Raw genomic sequence first — 25,719 nt, 5'->3', positions numbered from 1 at the left:
ACAAGTAGAAGACACAAATTTCGTTTTCGATTAATCTGAAGCTTGCAGATCAAGCCTAAGGTGAAGTGTGTCCTCATATTCATCGAAATTTATTTCCAAGTGCGTAATATACTATAACAAATTCTAATATACTAAACAATGCACAGACATATTTAAAATCAAAATATACAACTACATTCCTTAAAATGATGATATTGAAGTCACTTGGATCTTTACATGAAATATATTTGCCGAAACAACGCAATATGTCGCATTTATTTCACACGTTGTTATAATAATATCATAGATATAACATACTTATTAACAGATATATTTTTTTCCGTGAGGGTCAATCGATAAGCAGCACCCACGTTTCTAATAAGAATCAGTCTCCTGGAGAGGCGAATGAACCCATCAAAGTTGTCTATTTCAAGAGACTTTCCGTTCTGTTTATCACTAAAGTTGAAACTTGCTGCTCGGCAGTTGATTCCATATTGATCATCGATTTTATTGTAACTTGCTGAGATTCATTTATGTTCGTTTGCACTTTAGGGGTTCTCTCTGATAATTATATCCGTACCTATTGCGAATTTTTCTGCTATAATACTTCTGCGATGACAAATTATTATTACAAAGTTTGCATTCGTTATAAAAAAGCGTTTTCTCCCCGCAATGGGAACAAAATGAGAGAAAATATCCGAAAGTGGGCAAATTTTTTTATTCTTGAATCATTTGGAAACATGCTATCAGAGTTATAATGATGAAGAAAGCTTTAAAACACCCCGGAAGGTATGCAGGAGATCAGAGGCTTGTAACGCCCCGATTATTATTTCATTATTTTTGTCAGATTTAGATCAAAAATTTTATTGTGAAAGAATATTGATGATATTGTCGGGCGAAAAAGTCAATTAAACTTTTTTTCCTGCAACAAAGGTTTTAAATAAAAATTTCTGTCTTAATGTGTGTGACATTGAAATAGGGCTGCCTCTGCTCTTAGAGCTAATGGAGATCCCGTCCGCTACGAGCGTATTAAAATGGATTGAAAGGAGTCTATTATGACGAAATAATAGGCCAGTACGATTCGGGTCGGGAAGTTTTTACACTTCACCTGTGGGGCTTTTTATGGAAAAATTTGGGCGAACGTAGAAATCGAAAGAAAACCTGCTTCACCCGGATCGTAAAAAAAATATTACGGAGTTCAATTGAAAAGGGAAATGTTACCCTTTCATCTTTGAAAGATATATATTGGTATATAATGATGTTATGACCGACTTCATCGACACACGATAGCTGTATGTAACTTGATTGAGACGCTGCGAGTTCACGCCAAAAGAAACACAAAAAAGTTCTGCCATCATGGTAAATGGAAATAAAACGGTTACACGTCGCTCCATCACTCGCTTCCTCTGTCACAAATCGATCAAATGCATGTTGCATATACGAGTATAATTAGATTGCACGCCATGAAACGTAACATTTCAAAGAACTACAATATTTTACAGCTGTAATCGATACTCCGTAGATTTCCGCACTTCAATAGAGCTGAGAAACTGAAAAACTTCAGAATGTCCAACACATCTCACTCAAAATCATAAAATATAGATTTCTTTGAACATGAAGAAATGAAAATTTCTCAATGGCTACTGCCTTATTGCTTAGATCAGACATGGGTAAAGTTGGAAACTCGGGCGCCTCGGGCTGTATTTTTTCAGTATTTTTTTTAAATTTTGAGTATTTTTTAACAATGCAAAATACATCAATAAAAATATCTATATTTTTTTTTAATTGAAATGGTTACGGCTAGACTCACATAACGATAGCCCCACTCCGACCCAAGTATTGGGTCTCGCCACTCCGACTACCTGCACGATACAATAGCACTCCTTTTTGAGGAGGAGTGTTCCTTCTGCTTGATCATTAGCCTAATTCAGGTTGGGCGCTCGGTGAGCTCCGAGAGCGCTCGCTTTCCCAAGCCTGCTGTACATCAGGGCTCTGCTGTGAAAGAAAGTCGTTCTCCCGACTTCTATTAGTACATACCAAGGAGTAGATAAGCGCCCATTGTATCGGATGAGGGCCTTTATGACCTAGGTCCTTCTTTTCCCCTGAAATCCACAGAAGTGGGGGTAACTCTTAAGAACAGGAAAAGAGGAGAAATGTCGCAGAAGCAAGCGAGAAGCGGGGAAATCAGACAAAAATGGACAATTTGAAATTTTCCTTCCTATCACGTTTTTATTTATTTTGGAAGCTGACATAACAAATAAATTGTAAAAATTGTCTATTCAATTTCAGAGGTGGGGAACAAATTTCACGATGTCATGCTCCAGTGGTCCGGCAATTATTTATTCAAGAAAGAGAATTGATTGGAGCAAAGATCTTAATTGAAGAAAATCCTACAAAAAGAATTATTAAAAAAAAAATATTCATTTTTTATACGTGGAAATAATACGAGCCAGTAGAAAATGCAGATACTGGTTTTTTTCTTTCATATATTGTTCGGAAAGGTCGTTATTGGACAAGTAATTTAAAAAGCAAGTTAAAAAATGTCAATAATTCAGGAAATTAAATTTTTTTATCAATTTCAATTTTTTTCATGGATAATAGTAATTTTACATTTCGCTCAATAAATTAGCAAAATTTTAAGCTATTACCTATCACTATATTTTAGTAACTGTTTTCTCGAATTGCATATCAGGTTCTATATCTGATATGCAATGCAAACATAATACCCAAATGGTGTCTGCATTTCTCAGACCTCTCACCAACAACTTACGCTAATCTGATGACACCACTAATATCAAAAGTGACACCAGCAACCCTAACATGAATACCACTAATAGTGGCACGGGTATCTGAGTAGGTGACAGCCATAACTACTCCCTTCATGGTAGACGGTTCCATGAGTTTCATATCTACCACATGTGCGATCTTTCGGTGCTAGCACCCGTAAGGCTCACTTACGATGTCTTCTCATTTTATGTAAGCGTCTCGGTAACTACTATTTCAGATTTCTTGACTTTTACTAATAGTGGCACGGGTATCTGAGAAGGTGCCATAACTACTCCCTTCATGGTAGACGGTTCCATGAGTTTCATATCTACCACATGTGCGATCTTTCGGTGCTAGCACCTGTAAGTCTCACTTACAATGTCTCTTCTAATTTTATGAAGAAGTCTCGGTAACTATACTATTTCAGATTTCTTGCCTTTTACTTATTGGAAAAGTATGGGGCATGTGAATAAATGCTCTAGGTGTAACAAATGCCGTTTCTCTTTACCACGGTGACTTTTAATTTTATTGGCGCCAGCAGGAGTATGAATAAATGTCATGGTTCATTGACATGAAGGAAGCAGAAATGTGTGGAGGTGTTTCACATGCAAGGAAATAGTATATTGTGCACCAAGGGAGAAAAACAGGACCTGCGGCGAAGCCGAGGGCGGTAAACGTCGCGGGTTTGAATATTCTGTTTTCCTTCCTCGGTGCACATTATTCTTTCCGTCATCACTACACGGAAAAGGTCGATTTTTCTTTGTAAATGACAGGAGAAATGTCGATTGTCATCCCGAAGATTCTCAGAAATAACAGAAATCTGAGGGATAGAATAGCCCACTTTCTTCCCGTCATTTGGGGAGTAAAATCGAACTTTCCGTGATGGAATGTAATTATTCACTATATATACTGGAGCATAGTATTTCGATTTTTGATTTTTACCGTTCGTCGGTTTGATGTCCACACGAGAAGTCAATCATTGGAAAGATAAGAATCGGATATAATTGATTTTTATTCGTTTTTATTTTGTTTTATTATTTCTTTGTCCCAAATTATCAAGCCAATTGTTCACTGCTCATTTCGGATGAATCGTGAGATTCCTCGAGGGATTCATGAAGTCCTTTTACACGATTTTCTAATGGGAAAGCACAGAAAGCTGTGACGTATTTCGTCTTGCGGGGAAGAAGGAACGGGATTACGCAGCCCTCGGCGATCAAATTCAAACGACAATATGTTAGGCCAAGACGTTTTTATTAGAGCGGTCAAAATTTCCCAAATTACAAATGCAAATAAGAAGAGCTGCCAATAGTTCGTCAGTATCAAACGCGGAGACGTGTAGGTTCCTAAAACTCTCCTATCGTGATTTCTGAAATGGCTGGGTAATCTTGCCCTAAATAAATTCCAAAATTGCGAGCTCACAAAATGATTTCATTAAATTATCAAACATAAAATCATTTATAATCCCTGCCTTACTCTCTATGTGGATCGCTTTGTTTTACTCGACAATAAATAAAAATAAAAATAATAAAAATAGACTAAATGCAAACAAATTTTTTTAACGAATATTTTTAACCACTTCCAATCCGTTGACCTCGAAATTCTGATGTCGCTAATGCAAAATAATCAATAATTCCCATGACAATAAGTGATCAGAATAGATAGGAGAGACAAGAGTCGAAATTGAAATATTAGTTAAAACCCGTATAAGATATCAATAAATTAGCAAAAAAAAATGTAAATCCTTCTAGATTTCAATGAATTAAACGAATGAGTCTCCAAAAGTCTAGAAGCTTGGGATATTCGAAAATGACATCATGTGCCATGCATAATGAGTTGAACAAATGAGAGTTAAACTAATAATCTGAAATTAATTCTTTGTCGCTCAGTTCGAGAAGGTAACACGATAGTGACGAAATATATTTTTTCGGTTGACTGTATGGCAAATTATAAAGTTCATTCGATCTAGATCTTGTAGAGAATCATACGAACGAGTGGCTTGTACCATTTTATATTCCTTTCTGTAGGAAAAATTGGGATGTTGATGAAAAACAATAATAAAAATAACACAATTGTAAAGAAAGAATTTATTATATTATCTCATATTTCCAACATGGTCTTTCACTAATATCTGAACATATCAATTTTTCCAAAGATATTTTTTCCGTGTATTCGGCGATAATACCAGTGAAATCTTATTAGCACTCTCGAAAAAGTCAACGAATGCACAATGAGAGATCTAATAAAGTCATTATTGATATCGGGGGCATGACTTAGTCCAAAAGGTGGATGGATTGAGGAAACATTTATCGAGTAGAATTCCCGAAAAAATAGCAGAAAAATGCGGGACGTACAATAGACTGGAACACAATTAGCTCTCTGCTACCCCTTTTACTCTTTCCGGATAGTCTATAGTTTTCATCAATTGGTTTCGTTGCAGAATGAAGTAATGGCCGTCGCCCTGAGCAGTCTTCTCAGCGAGAGCAACCTACCTCTACCAGAACTTTCATCACTGTAAGTATATATATTTACATCATCGCGGCCGGTAAAAGGTAGACCGTAAGGTGTAGGAGTTAAGTGACCCGAGTGTAGCTAGGTACAAAGGGTGGAGAACCGGCTTACAAAGCTACCTGTTTAGACGAAGCTCTCTGTGTCGTACGTGTCACCAAAGATGGCACGAATAATCTTGCTCATGTTGCTAACTGCAGCAAATTTAGATGAAGCACTTCAGAATAGACAGATAATGAGATAATGTTGTCCAGAGATAATTTTTTTTGTAGCCTAATGTTATTCTTACATCGGTGGCCGTGTTTGCATCGCAATTGGAGTTACTGCAGACGATGCATTAATTGGATATATTGAATACATTGGTTTATTATTGAAGTGACAAAATCTATCGCCAAATATGCTTATAATGTAGAAGATCTCAGTTATACTATATACTATACCTGAGTTGTGTCATAGGCGCCAAATTGTAATGATGCCAGTAGTTTATTGCCATTGAGTACTATTGACAGCATAAATATAAAAAGAATAAATCGTGTCTTCAACCCTTTTTTCCGATTGTCGCATACTGACTAACTAGCTCTTCATTTGCGCTCGTCCCTAAATATAAGATAGGTGAGCCCTATCACTGTCTTATGCATTCACTCCATCACTCTATCATGGGCGATTAATTTCCCTGCAGACCCAAGCGTGCTTATTTTTCCTTCCTTCCGTAATTCCCTCTGCTAAGAGATGAGTATTGGTTCGGAAACCTTCGGAATCATCTGCGATCCCATCAGCTCAGTTTTGAACTGGAATCCGACTTGTGTATCTCCTCATTTGCAATACTATTTTGTCTTTCACCTTATTTATGTTCTGCTGGAACGTACCAATACGGAAAAAAAAGAATATTTTCTGTAAATCATGATCCACTTGCATCCCAGTGTGCAGTTTTCAATTCAGATGCGTAATTCTTTTATGAGATATACGTGTCATCTACTAGTTACCGCTTCAAAATTACGTTTTTTGTCCCTAGAGAGAAACTGCTATACAATGTGGAAACTGAAGAAAATTACAATTTACTGGAAGACATCTGGGAGACACTGAATGATTTCTGTGGTGAGTAATGAGCATTAATTGACTATTACTGAGAGTTTCAATTTTCATTTATTTGGTCACCAAACTGCAGTGAACTTGGATAGCGTAATGTAGTATTTCTGTTACCAATCATCCCGCGGACTTTTCTCAGGCCATTCCATGGCTTACTTCTATGAAATTAGTCACCAGCAGACTGGAAGTAAACTCTCAAGACTTGAAGTGACATTTGCATATATATAACTTTATATAATTCATTGCTTATTTTTTCTACTCGAATTGGTCGAAGGATATTGAAGAAGGATGAAGGATAATGATCCATCGTTGATAACATCATCTTTTCTGCTGCAATTGCCTGAATCTGTAGCATTCACCCCGTCTCGTAAAGATTTGATCTTTGACCAAAAGACTATGGCCCAGAGACCGCCGTGATTTTTAGCTATCATTGAGAGATTCAATAGACATTTAGATAAGACCAGAGAACCGTACTGGTCACTGATAAAAACACTATCATATATCAAATGTGTATTTGAACAAAATTAAAGCATTAATTGATTTGACACTCTTTTTATCTCCTATAATTCCAGACATAGATATCTGCATTTTGCTGGATCAATTAGGCCAAGAATTGATAGCAACTGCCTGTGTGGGACTCCTCGAGAGGGCATTTCGCTGCCTAGGGAATGATCTTACTGCATTTCTAACAACCCTCGATGGCGTGAACGATGTCGTTCAACACCAATCCGGAGTAGACACTGAAGCAGAATTTGTTTGCATTGCCACACCCGAGGGACTTGAGCTACACTTTACCACTGACCACCCGTCTATCGCATATCTCTTAGTCGGCAGTCTCAAAGCTATCGCCAGGATATTTTATAATGATAATGCTGACGTTTATATCCTACCTGATCCCTACAACACTAAGTTTTTCAGGTAAAATTTGACTCCATAACTTAAGAAAAAGAATCGTTCCATTAAATTTCCTTGAAATTATAACAGTCTACAATTTATTTTGCAATTTTAAAACACGAGCAGGTTGACCCGTATAGAGTATTTTGGTGATTTCATGGGTTAAGATTACAAGTTCGACCGTTCTTATTTTTAACCATTGAGAGTGTACATTGACGTTGGGATGTAATTTCATGCAAGTATTCTTACCGGTAGTTTAAAGCGGTGTTTATTAATGTACTAACAGCGCGAGGAATGATGCTCCATCAGAGTTTCCCTACTGATTTTTAATAATCATTAGGACGTCAGTATACCAAATTATTGGTCCCAATATGGCTATCCAATTATCTATCAATTCCAGTGCTCAATAATTACAAAACTGGTGTCCGGTGAAAATAGTTTTGCATGGTTTTGTCTCATTCATTTATGTCCTCTTCTATCCCTCTACTCTGGGACCAGTGTGCAATCATTGACAAATATCCAATCATTATATTTATAAATTTGGTTAGTAGGCAGCATCATGTTTAATATTTTCGTTTCAATAATTAGTTATTATCAGATCAACTTACGCTAAATTGAGAAAATTAATGATGTCGTGAAATTGATTGGTGAGGGTCAGAATATTCCTGCACCCAAGATAAAATCCGAGATACGATCAATGTATGGGAGGAGAATTTCTAATGGGGATTTTTGGGTTACTCAAATATTTATTCGTCATCCGCCAACTCACACGAGTGATAGATTATTTTCCTCTCAGTCCTTGAAGGAGATTTAGAATTTCAAATAGTTGAGCCAGCGATATTGAAGCAAACTTCGGATTACTTTCCTCATAAAGAGATGCAAATATTTTTCTTCGACAGATACCGCATTACGCCGGAGGGCTATGAACCATTGTTACTACAAGGGCCGCCTTGCGAAGATGACTTTGATGTTGTGACAGCAGGACCTCATCCTTTATCCACAGACGCCGCGGATCTACGGATGGGAGTTGCCAGTATCTGCAAAGCATTCCCTTGGCATTTTGTCATAGACAGAAATTTAGAAATTGTGCAGCTGGGTGTTGGCTTCATGCGCATTTTTGGTCACAATCTCAACAGACACGGACGTCAAATATCGACGTATTTTGTATTCAGCAGGCCACCAGGTGTTACGCTATTGTTTCATGAGATTCTTAAACGTTCAAACACACCATTCGTATTAACATTGCAGAAGCCACCGGGGGCCGATAAATTTCTAGCCGAGGTGAGTGATTTTTTAAAGTTGTTATTCAATTACTGAGTCGAAGTATTTAGAGCTGAATGAATGAATTGCACTGAAATAAATGAAATTGCAAAAAGTACGGCCGCTGTAGGTTCTTAATGAAATACATTTTTAACAATAAAGGCAATTTTTATGCATGATTAAGAATTGGAGCGATCATTCGTAACGATCTTAATGAAGGTGGAAAGAATTTCCTAGATTTGTGTTATACATTGATGAAGCTAAGGCACCAAAAAAGTCGGTTCGCTGAAAACTGGAAAATATCCAAGAATAAATGACCGTTGAGGTAAGATATTAGACTGAACAAGGAGCAAAAAATAATTTTAAAAATTTCATAACTATCTAGAATGGCATTCATAGTTAGAGATCAATATTTAAGAAACGCAGAGATGGCAATCACTCTCTATGAAATGTATGTCAAGCAACTAACTGCAATGGCCAAATGGTTAAGGTATCAGACTCCGTACGGAAAGTCGGGAGTTCAAACCCTAGGGGTAGTCATTTCTGACGTTTTTAATTTTTCGGTTTTATTATCGAACGGAAGTCTCCTACGAAGAATTAATGTATCTGACTGAAGGGTGAGATTTTTCCGTGGTACATGAATGAATGACGGCGCAGTGGGAGGTGGTGGGATGGGGCTCGTAAAGACCCGCAAGGGTAGTGAAAGGTAATGTGTTATTAGATCGATGTTAATCACTCAATACTGTGATTGATCCGCTTTCATGACAGCTCTGCTATGACTAGACGCTGCAGTCGCCTTCCAACCAGTGCCAACCACAATACCAAACTGATATTTAAGGGCAGTTTAGGTGTTCATCACGTGTTCATCACGTCGAGCGTTGTAGTACTCAAGTCTCCAAATGCACCGTTGTTCGTCTAGAACCATTGAAAATGTGAAGATTCGATAGCAATCTGAGATTTAGTGAGGACTGTATAAATGCCACATCGATTTACCAATTGCCAATTTAATTGACTTAACGATGAGAAGATGATTTGATGCAATATAAAATAGAATTAAAAATGAGTTTGGAATATCCAATAACTAAAGACTGCCTTGTTAATAGAATCATTTCTCATTCGGAATTCCAGAAACATGCTGCAGTGACTCTGAAATATCAAAATACCACGTTATAGTACATATTCTTTTTTTACGTACGGCGCGTTTTTATGAGTCTGTCTTTCTCCTTCCAACGTTCTTTTATAGACGACTTTCGTTTCAGGGTTTAGAGCTGAAAGGTCAAATGGTACACTGTCAAGAATCGGATTCAATTCTATTTGTCAGTTCACCGTTTCTTAATGGACTGGAGGGTCTCACTGGACGGGGTCTCTTCATTTCAGATATACCACTTCACGACGCAACAAGAGATGTGATACTTGTTGGTGAACAAGCACGAGCGCAGGTAACGATAACTAACTGTGGAAAATTGATACCAATGTCTTCTTGATACTCTTTTACAGATTAAAAGTAGCTCCTTAAGAATGGATTGACAATAACCATCCATTTTAAGATATATCAGTTAACAATTTCACTGGTGATAAATCTGGTTGCTATGAAAATATTTAAAAAATGTAAAAAGTTGGATTTATGAGCCGACCGCTGTTTGATTCTTGAAAATTATGAACCACAATAGCCAATGCGGAAGATTATCAGGACAATTCAATTGTTTCGGCGTAGTAAAGCCAAAAGATCACTAAAATTCAAGAGAACAATGCTGAGTGTATGAATTTCTCAGAAGTAAGATTTTAATAAAGGAGATTCATTCGAGTCAAATTGAGCTATCAAGTTTTTACATTGAAAATTCAAATATTGAATTTATATTATCACAAAATGATGCACTATATTTTGAGATACGAGTTAAAAAACAACATTTGCTTCCGTTCATCACGCGGTGACGACTACTCCTTTTTCAGCAGTATAATAAATTGTGCCCGATAAATGTAAGAGAACATGTGGGACTTGATAAAGGGGAAGGGGAGTTGACAAAGTAAACTGCTCGAAACTAATGTAAATGTCAAAATGGAATTTAGTCTAACCAAGCGCCTTTGTGGTTTCACTTTGAGAGCTGGAACTGTATTGTCCTCGCAACAACGTTATGGAAATGACCGAAAAAAGTTTTGATGACCGACTGAACGCAGCATCGGATCGAGTGCACTGGGCATTTCTACACGATCCACGTTGAAACGTTTGAGCGGCACTAAAAACTATAAACGTCAAATGGAAATTCCAATAAAGTACGTGGCATAATTGTTGTTTTCGTGAAAAAGGTTTTCAGGTGTGAAAGGAATTTAATTAAATAGACGAACGGGATCGATAAAAATACTGTTCTACGGCGAGGTTGGCAGTAAAATCTTGAGGAATCCGAGTTGGATATCTATCGGGTATCGTACGAGCGGTAAATCCATGGCAATCTCTACCGGATCCTAGATCTACCAATTTTTTCGGCATCAGGTGTAACGAAGAAAATCTTTTATCACTTTCGGCAATTGGTGCTGTGTGATATTTATGAACATGACTTGATACGGATATTTTTATGTTTATTCTATTGGAAACTTCCATCCGGCTTATATATTAATGAACATTCAGCAGGAAAGTCAATTAAAAATGAGGATGTCCGTAAAATATTAATTGCTGAAACGATATTGCATAATGGTACACCATGAATTACAGCGTCGATAATCCAGTTATTCAAACCAACAGACAATTACGGTTTATTTCCAGTGAAGATCGACACCGATGATCGGTTTTTCAACATTCAGATTAACAGACCACGGAGTAAAACCCTTGTGAGGCCGAAATAGAGGGCAGTACAACCGTACGTATGTATGCGTGTGCGATGTGCTGCATACAGTTTATACTCCATTTGTTCGTTTTTGCCTGAGGCAAGAGTCTGTATATATATGCACAAATCCATGTCAGTATCAATCCGGTATTTGAAATTTGTGATAATTTCAGAATTGAATACTCATTAAAAGCAAAAGATTGAATCGTTGAACAGCGTTAAAGATCTAACCATGCGTTTTCCACAACACCTAATAAGGAGCTGTGTACATCGGTTGATCTTGTCATCGAATTCGTGATGGTAATACCAGTGATTATGTTATTGTACACGTCATGTGCTTAAGTGGAAACTGTTTTCGTTTTCATTTCCATTCAAACTCACTCTAAAAATGTTTGAAAGTGCAAAAATTATGGAAAAAATGTTCGTGATACAGGAGCTCAACGAAGCAATATAATGCACAAAACTCACACGCAGTAAGGAAAACCGCCAAGATTGAAGGTTTCTCGGGCGATTGAAGAGGAATCATGTTATACAGGAATCACTTTGATTAAAAAATAAAAAACGATCATATTTTTACTTATCGAGTCGCTAATACATTAAATGAATTGTCAACCAAAATTTAGTGCATTGCTCTAAATCTTCACATAGCAACCGAATTTGTCACCGAAACCTCTAAGTAGAGTGGCAATATTCAGTTGCCCTTATGCATCCCGTAAATGGTGATTGCTTCGAAAATTTTCTTAAAAATTTGAATCGTTGCACACTTACTTTCAGCAAATACATCTGATAATTACATAGCCATTCTTCATTTGTCTCTAACGAATCAAACATTTCGGTAGTAGTATCCGCATAGTGTGCTTCCCTTCGCTGAATTAAATTCGAGGAAATAAGCCAGCGAATATACCTTCATTTGCCAAATTTATCGGAATGTTCCTTTCATATTTTCTTGAAAATAGATTAATGTGACAATATTAACAGAAAAATTGTTCGCGCTAGTCAAACGCCCTAGAAAATGATCGCCGAGAATAATTACGCAACTGGCTCTAAAATTGTTTGCGACTAATGACAGGAATTTTCGATTCATGAAACATCACCAGTCATCTCTAAATGTTGCATGTCACATTTAATCCCTCGCTATATATTCCCTAGAAGAAATGAGAAAACAAATAAAAAGCAATGACTCATTTGATGAGGTCAGCATAATTTGCGACGAATTTCGTATAAATATAAAATATATTATGTAACATGGTTAAATATATATTCTCTGTTTTCCGAAAAATTAGGATGGCTTAAGACGTCGAATGGACAAATTGAAAAGTTCTATTGAAGAAGCAAATCTCGCCGTTGATGCTGAAAGGGAAAAAAATGTTAGTCTACTACATCTAATATTTCCACCGGATATTGCCAAACGCCTATGGCTGGGTATGAAATAATTAAATTAGAAAGCCCCTTCTCCGTTGGTAGTCTCTAGTGGTGCGAGCAAAATTCTTGACAAGTCAGATGATGATCTTGTGGCCGTCAGTGACTCGTCATATTACCGACCCACGCATGACCATTTATTTTCAAATGACAAAAATGTGATCGATGACACCTAAAACTTTATTGAAAAAGCTACGTGCCCTTAGTCAAATATTATGTAAAAATCACTCGTTCTGATAAATCAAATTCTTACTGACTGAAAAACCTGACGGACGATCACGTAGCAAAGCTCAATAAAAGATGACGAAATTTTGTGTCAAAAAAGAAAAAGACGGTCACGTCGCATCTCTATAGACAATTTATAAGTGACCAAATGTTATCTAACCAACTTCTCGACAACAGATAGCATAGCTCACTTTAATGATAACCTGACGGTCATATTTCGGTTACCTGAGAGTTTTTCATTCATGGCATCATCTCGCATCTCTAGTCAGACCACATTGTACAAACTTCCTATAGATACGCTGATTATCACTTTACTCTGATTACAACAATATTCACCTTTGATCCTTGCACTTCAATTTTCGCTTCTTCGTTTTCGAATTGTTTGATTGATACGGTTCTGTAATTACCAAGGTTAATGGTAGTTACCATTGGAAATGAGATTACTTAAGGTAATTAGTTAGGTGGGGTCAAAAATAATTTTTTAATGGAAAAATTGATCGTTCAATGTAATTACGTTGGTTGAAGGTTCGAGAGAACTACGTATAAAATTTTAGCCTACGCCTTAGGAGAATTGTCAAAATAAAATCAATCCCTGAACTTGCCACTTATGCGTAAATGTAAATGGGACGGGAATAATTTCGGCACTTCTTCTATAATCCCCAATACAGGAAAAATGCAGAGATTATCGCCGTTTCATTCAAGTGGACGCATAAGTGGCAACTTCAGAAATTATTAATATTCTTACAATGTTCCTAGGTATTTTTTAAACCTTCAAAGAACATATTCACAAAAATCATCAATTTTTTTGCCCACTCGTTAAAACTTTTCCTATACGCAAAGAAATATCCAAAAAAGATTATGTGCTTGTTCTGTAATCTGCGAGTCAAAACACCATTCAGTGAAAATTATGAAACAGTGACGGACTTTTTCATTGAACTTTCCATACTTTTTCCTGAAAGTTCAGTGAAAAAGTCCGTGACTATTCCGGAATTTATGACTGACTACTGTTCTGACTCGCAGATTTCATTGAGTATTTCTCTCCGTGTGACCACGCCATAACTACCTTAAGGCTTAAGCCATGTTTAATCAAGATCTTCGAAAACAGTTCGAGAAGCGATTATCGCACGGCACGCGCCAGATTGATGGCTAGCACGTGGGGCTCGTAATATGTTTTCCAGTGCGTGGCATAGACAAAACTTTATCAGGCACTTGGAAAATACCAATCTTACAGCGCAGAGCACCAGGAAATTGGTATTTTCCAGTCGCTTTCCCAGAAATCGATATTTTTCGGAGTGTCGCGATGCGGGATTGATTGCTTATATGTCCATTCCGTACTAGTGAATACAAACTCCCACACCAACAACCCAGATATATCCTACTTCTCCTTAAATTCAACGAGGTCATTTGTTAATTATGATGACATTCTAGTTTGCACTTCTATTTGAGAACTCCATTATTATTTCGTTGAAAACGATCAATGATAGTTTAATGTTTAAGAGTTGCAATTATTACAATGACCTGTCTTCCTGTGTTACTCAATGACAAATGCACTTATACATCTAATAATCGATTAATTAGTAACTTCATTGAAATATCATTCAATAAAGGTGAAACTATCGAGGCAAAAACCTATCCTGATGTGACGATGTTGTTCAGCGATATCGTTGGATTCACCGCTATTTGCTCAACCGCAACACCCATGATGGTCATCAATATGCTTCAGAATCTGTATGAGCGATTTGACCAATTTTGTGGGCAATTGGATGTCTACAAGGTAATGTAAACTAAACGAATAGTGATTCGAACGGATAATATTATTGACGGATCATTGTATTTACTCAGTTCACTGTGATTGCCAATCATTCACTTTCTATTGAACCGATTGATTGTAAGATATTCGCAGGGCACAACTGACATTTATATATGCTAGAACATGATATTGTTATGTCATGTTTGCCATTAAATATTCATAATAATTATGAAATAAATAGTGCGAAACTCTTAGTAGTAGTTTCTTTTGGGTCTACCTTTCGAAAATAGCTTGGGAATAAAAATTGAATCCATAATTCCAATTTTCCGAAATTATTGAAGTCAAATCTAATCAGTCAAACAAATTTTCGGTTATCTTTGCACGAGTCAAATTTCGACCACAGTTTTGTAGTTCTTTTCCTCAATTACTTAAAGTGATGTAGTGCATTAAAAATCTCAGTTTTTCTGAATTAATCCTTTTGCGTATGCATAAATAAAACAAAAATAATGATTAAAAAAAACTCAACTCGTCAATTTTTCCGCAGTTTCCTTTGATGTTATCCTAGTTCAGTGAATTTTTTGTTGCTTGATGATTTCCAACACTGATCAAATGTTTATCACTTCTTAAATGTTTTAAAATGAAATAACCTTAATTTCTAGTCAGTAATACATTTTATATATTATACTTAGAACTTTATAAATCGCGGAACTGAAAACACGAAAGAAATCGCGGAGAAAGGAATTCAGAACTGGTTGGACTGAGAGATCCTTCCCTCACTACTGCTATTGACGGCTACGATCGATGAATACTGACTCCTTCCTTGCTATTACGCACAATACTCTTTGGCTGCCTCGCTGTACTCCTTTAACTTGGATTTTTGTATTATCTTAATTCATGCATGTATCTGAATTAGGTTGTGGGGACCTCGTACGATGTCGATGCACCAGGTACAGACACCTGAGCCTCCTTCTGATAACGCACTTGGAGACAATTCAAAGGGTCACACATAATCACGTGATTGCTACATTACAATTTATTTATTAATTTTCACCCACCTCTCAGCCTTTGACCCCTGACCTACCATCACTAACTGAACACGGCGAGTGATTTTTCCGCCGCTACTCTTCTGTAGCAATTCAGAATAATAATGTACTTGAATTTAAAATCACTTACCCGACGTGTCATCAGCCACAGCAGGGGGGAGGGGGGCGAGGGTCGAGAAAATTCAGGAACACCAGAGTTTACTTCAATACCGTTGCTCGATGTATTTATCTCCTTGTCCCCACACCTCCCCACTTCTCTCATTTTATTTTTTTTTAATTGAGAGGATACGAGTGTTTTTTAAAAACTTTTTCGGGTTGACTAAACTATACATTTACCGCGATACGTTTCCCGACGTAATAATATCAATTATGAAGAATATTACATTATAAATATTACCCATATTAAGGAAGTCTAAAATGATAGATTATCTACAACATAAGTCCAAAAAATTTAATAAGTTTCGGAAAGGAGCGCGACGAAAATCATGAATTTATTGTTTTCATAAGGAGTTCATTGCGGTCGGTGGTAACTGCGACGATAAAAATTTACATAACGGAGGAAAATAGGAAATATTATGTTATTAATATAAATATAAAATATCAATTTATATTAGACTAAGGAAATTGACGTGGCGGTTCCATAATTTTTCACTGGAGATTCAGCCAAAAATTACCTCCGCAGTTACGGAAAAGATACGTAATTTTTATAGAGTATTTCTCTTCGTGCGTGTATTGCCGACCTGAGACGAAGTCGAGGGCGGTAAACATGCCGGTTTGAATATTTTGTTTCCCTTCATCGGTGCATATTGTTCTTTCCGTCATCACTACACGGAAAAATTCGATTTTACTTCACAAACCATATATGCCATATGGCTTGAAAAGTATTTCTCTGATGCATTGAATCATAACGCACGCAGAACCTGCACAAAGGACATATGAAACTTATGACATATATTACTATGGTAGAATGGTACATGCAAAAAAGGGTGAACGAAGTTACTGATCGGGATAATCCACCTCTTTCGTGGAATATTACATTTTTTTCAGTGTTTACTTTATTTTTTAATGCTTCTTTATGATGCCATCGGCATATTTCATTAGTGGTGTTGATGACGGTACTCGGTGATATCACTTTCTGGCGTGTCTAATTATCAAGCTGAAGAGAATTTGTGTTAAATAGTGGCTGCCATGATCAGTGAATGTGCGCGGGAGAATTGGATGAAAGGTACACACAAAAATTACCAATCGTAAAATAAAATAGAGTATGAATTTTCTGATTACGTAAATAAAAATTTGAAAACGTAAATTACGATTTCATAAACATAATTTGCGATTTCAAAAATCTAAATTATCATTGTAAAAAATGTAAATTACCAGGGTATTTTGTAAATAACGAATTGTGAGTTCATAAATTACAAATTTTTAATCGTAAAATGTGAGTGGCAACCACATGATTGACGTTTCCTTTCCCGACATTCACAGATTAAAATCGTAAATACAACGATGGATATAAAAAAAATTTTTCGGCGGTATATAATTTTTAGGTTTAAACAGATTCTCAGTGATCTGAGCACGACTAAGGGCAGACATTTTTTCAAAATGCATCTAAGAGAATTTTGAAAATTTAAAAATTGTTGAAAAGTGAAAAAATATTGACAATTTGGAGAACATTGCGAAAATCAAGATGGCAAATTATTTGTTCAGTGACTTGCTATTTACTAATACTATATTGTCAAGACTTCCTATTTTCAACATTTTTTTATTTTCCAAAATTTTTTCGGAAAAATGGGAAAAAATTTGCATGAAAGTCATCCTTAGATGCAACACGTAAACATTCGATATCGTTCAAAAATTTTTGTTTTTATATTAATCGTTCACATAGAAAATATTAATATACCACCACTTTACACACTTTTATGCACATTTTATGCATAACGATGGAGAGTTTCAGCAATATAGAAAAATGTCTTCGTATGTATAAGTTATGATCAATTAATGTAGGAACTATGCACAGTAATAGTATACAATATACTATTAGCTCTAGCCTCTAGGGAGTAAAGTATTTTCTGATGAAATATGAGTTTATAATCATATGAGTCAGAAAATACTTTATTTCCGTGAGACACACGATATTTTATTCTCGTTGGGACTGGAAACTGCGATCTAACCGAGCGAAACAAGATTAAAATCGTACTTTTCAGTCCCTAGGGGGATAAAGCATAGTTTTTGCAATTGACTCAGTATGCGTATCCGTTCAGCAAAAATCCCCATAAAGCCACAAAACTGCAATGATAGTCATTCATTTATTTGAAACTTATTCATTAATATTTCGGTAATACGCTATTATGGTGGCTCATGCTTTCAACTTTTTCATATCATGAATTTTTTTCCATTTGAAGTATATCCGCCGTAGGTAAATATCCTTAGTGCCGGAACTGAGTAATAATTAATGAATTCCACCTCTTTGACTGATCCCACTTGTTTTGGTGGATGAGCATCTAGTTTTTACGGATCTACATATACGTATTCTATGGATAAATATTCACATTTCTTGTATAGAGTGATTGCGTATATATACACAAGTACATAAAGCTTGCGTCAGATTGTGTAAAATGTTCTTAGTGTTTTTTGTGTGTTGCATTTACGTCTTTTCTACAATGTCAACAAATTGAGATCGTAAATGACGGGAACGGAAGCGTAAATCATGAGGTCGAACATTTGTATTTTACGACTTAAAACTTGTAATTTACGATATCCAAAGTTGTCATTTCCCGAATGAAAATTATATCAGGCGAGCCTGAGGTTTAATCAGAGTATGATGACGGCGATAAGTTTCAACCCATCAGACACGACTTAATAAGGAACTAATCAGTCTTTGATTTTCTCTACCTGATGCGTATTACTCGGATCAGATTTTGATTTAGTAAACTTGAGCAAAGCTTTACGTTTGTTGACCTGTAAACACTTTGAGCAATTTCGGATTAGGTGGGCCTGAACTTGAACTGAGGTCTCTCTGCCTACAATTTACGGTGTTGAAGTCGCAATTCCCGGGGTGGGTACTTGTAATGCTCGAGGTCGAAACCGTACTTCAACAAATCATAAAGAACCTATTTTACATTTTCAAATTCATCATTTACGTTTCAAATTTCTATTTTTCTGTGTGTATATGTTATGTATACTATCCGTTTTGGAGGAAATTTTTTCTTGTAAAATGACATCGAGAATTATTCTGTCTCCCTTCCTACTTAATCCAAAATCCTTTGCAATGATTTCATGTGACGTCACAAGATGTGGAACGCTATTAAAACTCTCCCTCTGCAATGAATTTTATGATTTGTTTCAAATGTTGCGTTTCCTGTGGGTATATGTACGGCTGATGCTTACCATCATGGAGACAAATGGCATGACGCGACATTTTTATGAACGCACTTCGTGCTGATCGTTGCAAGCTATTATTGATGACACTAACAATCAACCTTGACACAGAGATTTTCAATTTTTGTTTTGCAATGAGAAGATTTTATGTTTTATGATAACTCACGACAGCTATTTTTGGCTGGCAATTCCAAAGAGGAAGAATCAATGATGATGAAATGAATAATGGAATAAATGAGTGACTGAGAAAATGAATAATTGAGTCAATGAATGATGAAAAGTTCGTTAAAAATTAGAGCGTATACCAGTTAATATTACCGATCTGTAAGCTATTCTTCTCTTTTAAATTTATTCTTCTTTTGGAATTTATTATTCATTTGAGAGTGAATTATTATTTGAACTGTTTCAACTCACTTATTCCATTAACGGTAGTGGTGTTCATATTAGTATAATAATGCCAATTTTGATTGTGGATTACGGCAATGTACGGTAAAATCTCATAAAACTGACTCTAAGGCTTGACATATTTATAATTGACATTGATTCATATTGCTCACTAAGATAAACTATCATTTAATTGATGATTGTCTATATGACAATTGAGTTCAAACCCTTATCGATTTTCAGGTCGAAACAATTGGCGATGCTTACTGCGTCGCGTGCGGCCTTCATAGAAATACGAACACACACGCCCAGCAAATAGCTTGGATGGGTCTGAAAATGATTCAAACATGTTCACAGCATTTGACGCACGAGGGTAAACCTATAAAGGTAAGCCTTACAGCGCATAAACACATACTGCTGGTAATTGCATTTGAAAACTCTTTCATGTTAGCCATCCAGACATGAAATAAAAGTCTTCGTGATGTTCATTCACACAGAAATATAAGAACATCGGGTCATAATGTAGATGGCTGTCCAATGCACAGCATCCTCCAGACATGAGCAGTCCGCAGGCAGCTCAAAGCAGGGCTCGAATTAGGAATCAAATAAAGTTGATAATCATTCCATCATATATTTCGTCACTAGGCCGTTAAGAATTTTTCGGGCAATGTTGAGTTTACAGTCCGAGGCGAAGCCGAGGAACGCGAGCGCAATCGCCGGAATAGTTCATTTCGGCCGACTGACGAACAATATTTTTTGTCATTCAGTCCATAGGCAGGATTTCGTCGCTTCATGGACGTCGCTTCTTGGACTGAGTGATAAAAATTATATTATGGTACGAGCGTAGTGAGGACAATAATGGGGGTCTCGCAGTTACTGTACGGGGAAGCGTCCCATAAAGCGTCCGTCAAATGAGAAAGTGAGAAGAATGGTCGCCCCAATTAATGAAATAGTATATTTGCACAGTGTGTTAGGATGGGGTTTTTACTCGTGTGGAGTTTGGCGAGGCGGCCAACCACACGAGTAGAAAAACTTCATCCCAAAAGTCCGGATATTATTTTTCCATAGTGATTTTCAAGTTTTCGAGCTTGCGAAGTATGTAGTACCCATTCCCAGATTCCGCATCGTCAGAAGTAATACGAAAAATGAATTGAAAGATGAAAACTCAAGGACGAATCTTTGTACAGGGAGGTGTGAGAATTCCCTATATTGTTGTTGTTGATGTTAATATTGTTCTGATTCGGATTTCAAAAGATTTGTCTACTTTGCCTTTTGCATGTCCTGTTTCCTTAAAGAAGAAAGATATTGACCTGCTTGGTGATTATTTGAATAGGAAAGCAGAGAAGAAAATGTGAAATATACAAATAATTGAAACAGTTATGATTAATTGCAATCTGTAATTTTAGCTGTGCAACTTTTACCGAAATGCCTTAGCTTAATTTGAAGCTATAAAATCGCAAAATGATACATTCAATAGTCTGACAAATTCAGCAACGTGAAATATGATACGTCATACAATTTTCAATTCAACTAGCTTGGTAGTGATAGAAATTTTTTTTTATTTTTCTTTGAAGCTATTTAGAACCTTCATTCAAGTAGGAATCTAACATTTTCATAAAAATGACATTGTCAATTCAATTATTTTCTCGGGTACAAAGCATATTTTGAAAAGTCCAAATTATTAATCGCCGCGCAACATGACGATGAGGCGAGTAAAAATGTTATTTCTGAAAAATAATGGGTTTATCCTAAAAATAGTTCACTCCTATGGTAATATTATACAGCCTCCTAATGGCTTGGCATTCAACTTCCTGAATTGCCCTATTAAAGTATCCGTTCCATAACGATCACTCCGAAAAATACATGGAAGCAAAACTATCCGTCTCTGCATTTTTAACTGACTAATGATATTCCTCTATATTAAAAATAACTATTCTCTTAGAAGAAATGTATTCAGAAAATATCCTTCAGTCCATATTCTGACTGAAAATCAACTTTATGCCATGGATAAATAGTTGGGAAAATGCTGGAATATGGAATTCTTACATTTGTTCCTTGCTGCTGCATTGAACAGGCTTTTTTCACATTTCATTTATAACGTCAAATAAATATATTTCTCTTCCCTACTGCCATTATGCAGGTCATTAACTGCTGACCATAATGGTATACACATCGGAGGCCGTCCGATGGATGGGTGCCCGGAGGGGGGAGTGCTATCTCCTCTGCTGTGGTGCCCCGTAGTGGATGAGCTCCTAGAAGAACTGATGGCACAAGGCTTCCTGGTGTATGGATACACCGATGACGTGGCCATTATCACTAGGAGTGAGTTCCTCTGTGTGCTGGGAGATAGACTGAACTCTTCTCTAAGAACAATGGTGGATTGGTGTAGGAGGACGAAACTCTCAGTTAAGCCTGAGAAGATGTCAGCTATGATCTTCACCAGGAAATACAAAGTGATAAACCCAGAGCCGTTGAGGATAGCGGGTGCAGAGGTTGCCTATGCTATCTCACAGAGGCACCTGGGTGTCCAGCTGGATGCTAAACACCACTGGAGGGAACACATTGAGACGCGGATGGGCAAAACTTACGCCTCACTATGGGCACGTAGAAAGGCCATGGACAGAGACTGGGGCTTTAGCCCGAAGATCAGTGTATGGCTGTACAAGATGATTCTGCTGCCGCGGCTCATATACGCAGGTGTAGTCTGGTGGCCCAGGGTGAAGAGGGTGGAGATAAGGACCCGGCTCAAATGCCTACAGGGAAAATTCCTGGGGGCAGCGACTGGGCCTATGAAAACGACACTCACGGACGTCCTTGAAATAGCCTTTGACCTGCCTTCACTCGATCTTCTTGTGGTGAGAATGGCAGAATCAACAGCCTATAGACTTCTGTGCCAGGGGGAATGGACTCAAGCGGGCACACGCCAGACTAGAAATCCTTGAGAAAAATCCCTGGAAGTTGAGTCGAGATAAAATGACCAAGAAGTACCAAATTAGGAAGGCATTTAAGACCTATATTTCTGAGAGGGAGAACTGGGAAGCTCTAAAGGAAACACCAGGCAATGTTATGCACTGGTACACAAAACTACAAACGCAGTTAGTCCTTGGGAACAACAGCTGCAGTATTCCAAACGCAAGTTCTGGCAATCGAAAAGTGCTCAGAGCTTCTGGTGTCTCGGATGACAACCAAAAAACATATATTCGTATGGTCAAACAGTCAAGCCGCTATAAAAGCTCTCCTTAAACCCAGTGCTGACTTTAAGTTGGTCTGGGAAACCATGGAGAGCCTGCAGAAACTGGGCACCAACAACAAGGTAACCCTTACCTGGGTCGCACGTAACGAAGACATGCACGGCAACGAAATGGCGGACGGACTGGTGAAGCAAGGGGCAACGATTGCGGACGAGTCTTCGCCCAAACCGTGAGTTAAAGCCACATAGAAACTCCGACGAGAACAATCCAACCGCTGGAAAGACAGCAAGACCTACAGGAAGACAAGGGCAATCATGGCCTCGGCAAGAAAAGATCTAAACACCTACTGGCCATACACAGGGAAAGTTTCACCATCACGATTAGGCTGCTCACAGGACATTGCAGATTTAAAAAACGCTGCAGAGTCATCGGCAGGGACTCTGATGGGCGGTGCAGATTCTGCAATGAAACAAAAGAGGACAGCTTACACATAGTGTGCGACTGTCCGAAATATATTCTCTTCGACTAATAGCGTTCGAAGCTGTTTTGATAAGAAAAAAAAATGTCGGCAAAAATGCACTAGCCGTCGATAATTAACATTAAACTCGCGTAATCAGGTGGTCATCTACCCTGCTATCAGGCAATTCTTGCGAAATGTCAATAGAACATTAAGCGTTCTGATGCCAATATCAGTATCACTCTGGGTTATAGATGGAGTTACATGGATGTGACTAGCATGCTGGGTATAGGAGTATTAAGGTAGTCGAAGAAGTTGGCGGAACTTGAATAAACAACTTTTATATGCACTGATATTAATTAGTGACTAAGCCCAAACATAATACTCTGAGGGTAGAACAACCATTAATTATTAGAATAATATAGTTTACAAGAGTATTAGAATAAAACATTGACGAAACTATTATCATCTTTTTGTCTAGATGCGCATTGGGATTCATACCGGTATGGTGCTCGCTGGAGTTGTGGGAAAAAAAATGCCGAGATACTGCTTGTTCGGACACAACGTTACCATTGCTAATAAGTTCGAGTCCACAAGTGAACCACTCCGAGTTAACATCAGTCCTACAACACAGGAGTAAGAAAAGTTACCTAAATAATTTTCACAATAATTAATTTCTTCCTCACATAGATGGAGAACTCATTTTCAAACAATTCAATTTAATTTTAATCATAACATAACATTGAATTCTCGATTCTATCTACAACGTAAAGTTGTGGTTAGAGATATGCTTATATTATAGTTATATTATAGTTATATTATTTTAGTTAGTTATGTTATATTAGAGTTGACAGTTTGTAAGAAAGTTGAAAAATGATCTACATGCTTTGCCATATTTCTCTCCAAAATTATCTTTTTTATATAAAAAATAATCAACTCCTAATGTTGCGTATGCGATTTCACAGATTCTTAATGCAGAGGGCTGGATTTATATTGGAAGAGAGGACCAAAGATAATTTACCGAAGGAATGGCCGGCAAATACTTCGGGGACCTGTCACTTCCTGAACGATTACAAACACCCAGAGGTCGATAAGAGTGCACCCCTCGACATTCATATTAAAGCGGCCATGAAAGAACTGGAAATCACAGTGTAGATAAAAAATAGAAACGAACAATAGCTATAATTTTCATTGTTGTAGCAAGTCGATATTGAAGTAACACAAATATTCAGATTCATTGAAAGATAAATCATCGATAATGTGCCTGTGAGTATATCGACGATTGAAATACATAATGAATTTACATTTAGTGTATATAATACGTTAGGGCTATTACATTCATTGACGAAGAGTCATTATAACAATGATATTTACTTATACATTCACATTTATTGATAGCATTACCACAAGAGACATATTTAATAATGATCATTGGAAAAAGTCGCTTATGACGCAACTACTAGTTTCTGCCAAATATTTATTATAAATTATTAATTCAAAAAATCATGCTATTATTATTTGTACGAAATAAGTTTGAACAATCATTGTATAAAAATGAACGTAAAGACTTAACAGAACTACTCAAAAGTCTCATGTTATCATTTATTTTCAATTTCAACGTGACCTGTCCTAAGATAAAAAGAGCAAACATCGAGACTATCGGTATTTCGAAGGTCTATCAGACTTATTCCTCATTGGTTCAGTCGTCTGAGGCGGCTAATTTGAATTCGCCACTCATATAATGTTGAAATTTTCAATCATAATTTTTATTATTAGCGCGCTGTAGTGAGCATTCGGTCTCATAATATATAAGGAGAGAGAATTTTTAGTTTTAGAAATGGGTATGAGGAACTCTTTATCAACTAAAATGTTTATTTTTACCGATGACCTCAAGAGTTTTACGAAAACTTCAATTTAAATTTTGGGAAATTAAATAATTTTTCCGAATTTTTCTACACTTTTTAAGGAATAATTTGGATTATATTTGATTTGAAAAATTTAGAATATCAGATGGTGAGTTGAGTTATAGAGTTCAATAACGTAAAATCAATACGCAAGTAATAAAAAACTGAAGAATATATAGAGCCAGTGATCACATTGTTTGGTTCTTCTTTCGTTAATGGAACTAGGGATAATTTCGGGTCTTTTGCATTGTTCACAAGTTTTCTCCATAAAATATACAGTTACGGACAAAAAAGTTCAATAAAAATTGTCCGCAAAAATAGGTTTTTTTGATGAGGCGTTGCGTAACAATTCTTGAATATAATGATTCGTGAAATTCCTGTTAGGTTGTAGTTTTTAGAAGAGTGGCAAATTCTCGATAGCGGATTAAGGGAGGGATTACATGAAATTTTTCGTAATTGTCCTTGAATATTTTTCTCAATGATGAAATCCTCAAGGAAAAGAAAAGTGCGTTAAATTCCGATGCATGTTACATATACGCGCTTCAAATTTTTCATTTCTAAAAATGATATTTTGGATCAATGGAACGTACAATTAACAGACTCCATAGTTTTTTATCGTGAGTGCTATATTATATATATTATCATTAAGCAAATGTGTTTCA

General features: G+C 36.6%; 1 protein-coding gene across 1 annotated transcript in view; it reads left to right on the top strand.

Moving 5' to 3' along the window:
* Positions 1-24,707, top strand: part of Gycalpha99B (guanylate cyclase 1 soluble subunit alpha 2) — a 46,498-nt gene extending 21,791 nt beyond the window's left edge. Inside the window, exons 2-11 of the mRNA XM_011301432.1 lie at positions 5,183-5,256; positions 6,263-6,345; positions 6,909-7,254; positions 8,130-8,511; positions 9,750-9,929; positions 12,593-12,731; positions 14,561-14,727; positions 19,749-19,892; positions 23,635-23,789; positions 24,119-24,707. Coding sequence (XP_011299734.1) covers positions 5,183-5,256; positions 6,263-6,345; positions 6,909-7,254; positions 8,130-8,511; positions 9,750-9,929; positions 12,593-12,731; positions 14,561-14,727; positions 19,749-19,892; positions 23,635-23,789; positions 24,119-24,308 — 1,860 coding nt within the window. The 3' untranslated portion in view covers positions 24,309-24,707. The remainder of the gene's footprint in view (positions 1-5,182; positions 5,257-6,262; positions 6,346-6,908; positions 7,255-8,129; positions 8,512-9,749; positions 9,930-12,592; positions 12,732-14,560; positions 14,728-19,748; positions 19,893-23,634; positions 23,790-24,118) is intronic.
* The last annotated feature ends 1,012 nt before the right edge of the window (positions 24,708-25,719 follow it).

The sequence above is a fragment of the Fopius arisanus genome, unplaced genomic scaffold (assembly GCF_000806365.1).
Source record: "Fopius arisanus strain USDA-PBARC FA_bdor unplaced genomic scaffold, ASM80636v1 scaffold00022, whole genome shotgun sequence".
In the NCBI taxonomy this organism is placed as follows: domain Eukaryota; kingdom Metazoa; phylum Arthropoda; class Insecta; order Hymenoptera; family Braconidae; genus Fopius; species Fopius arisanus.
This window is presented reverse-complemented; position numbering and strand designations above follow the sequence as displayed.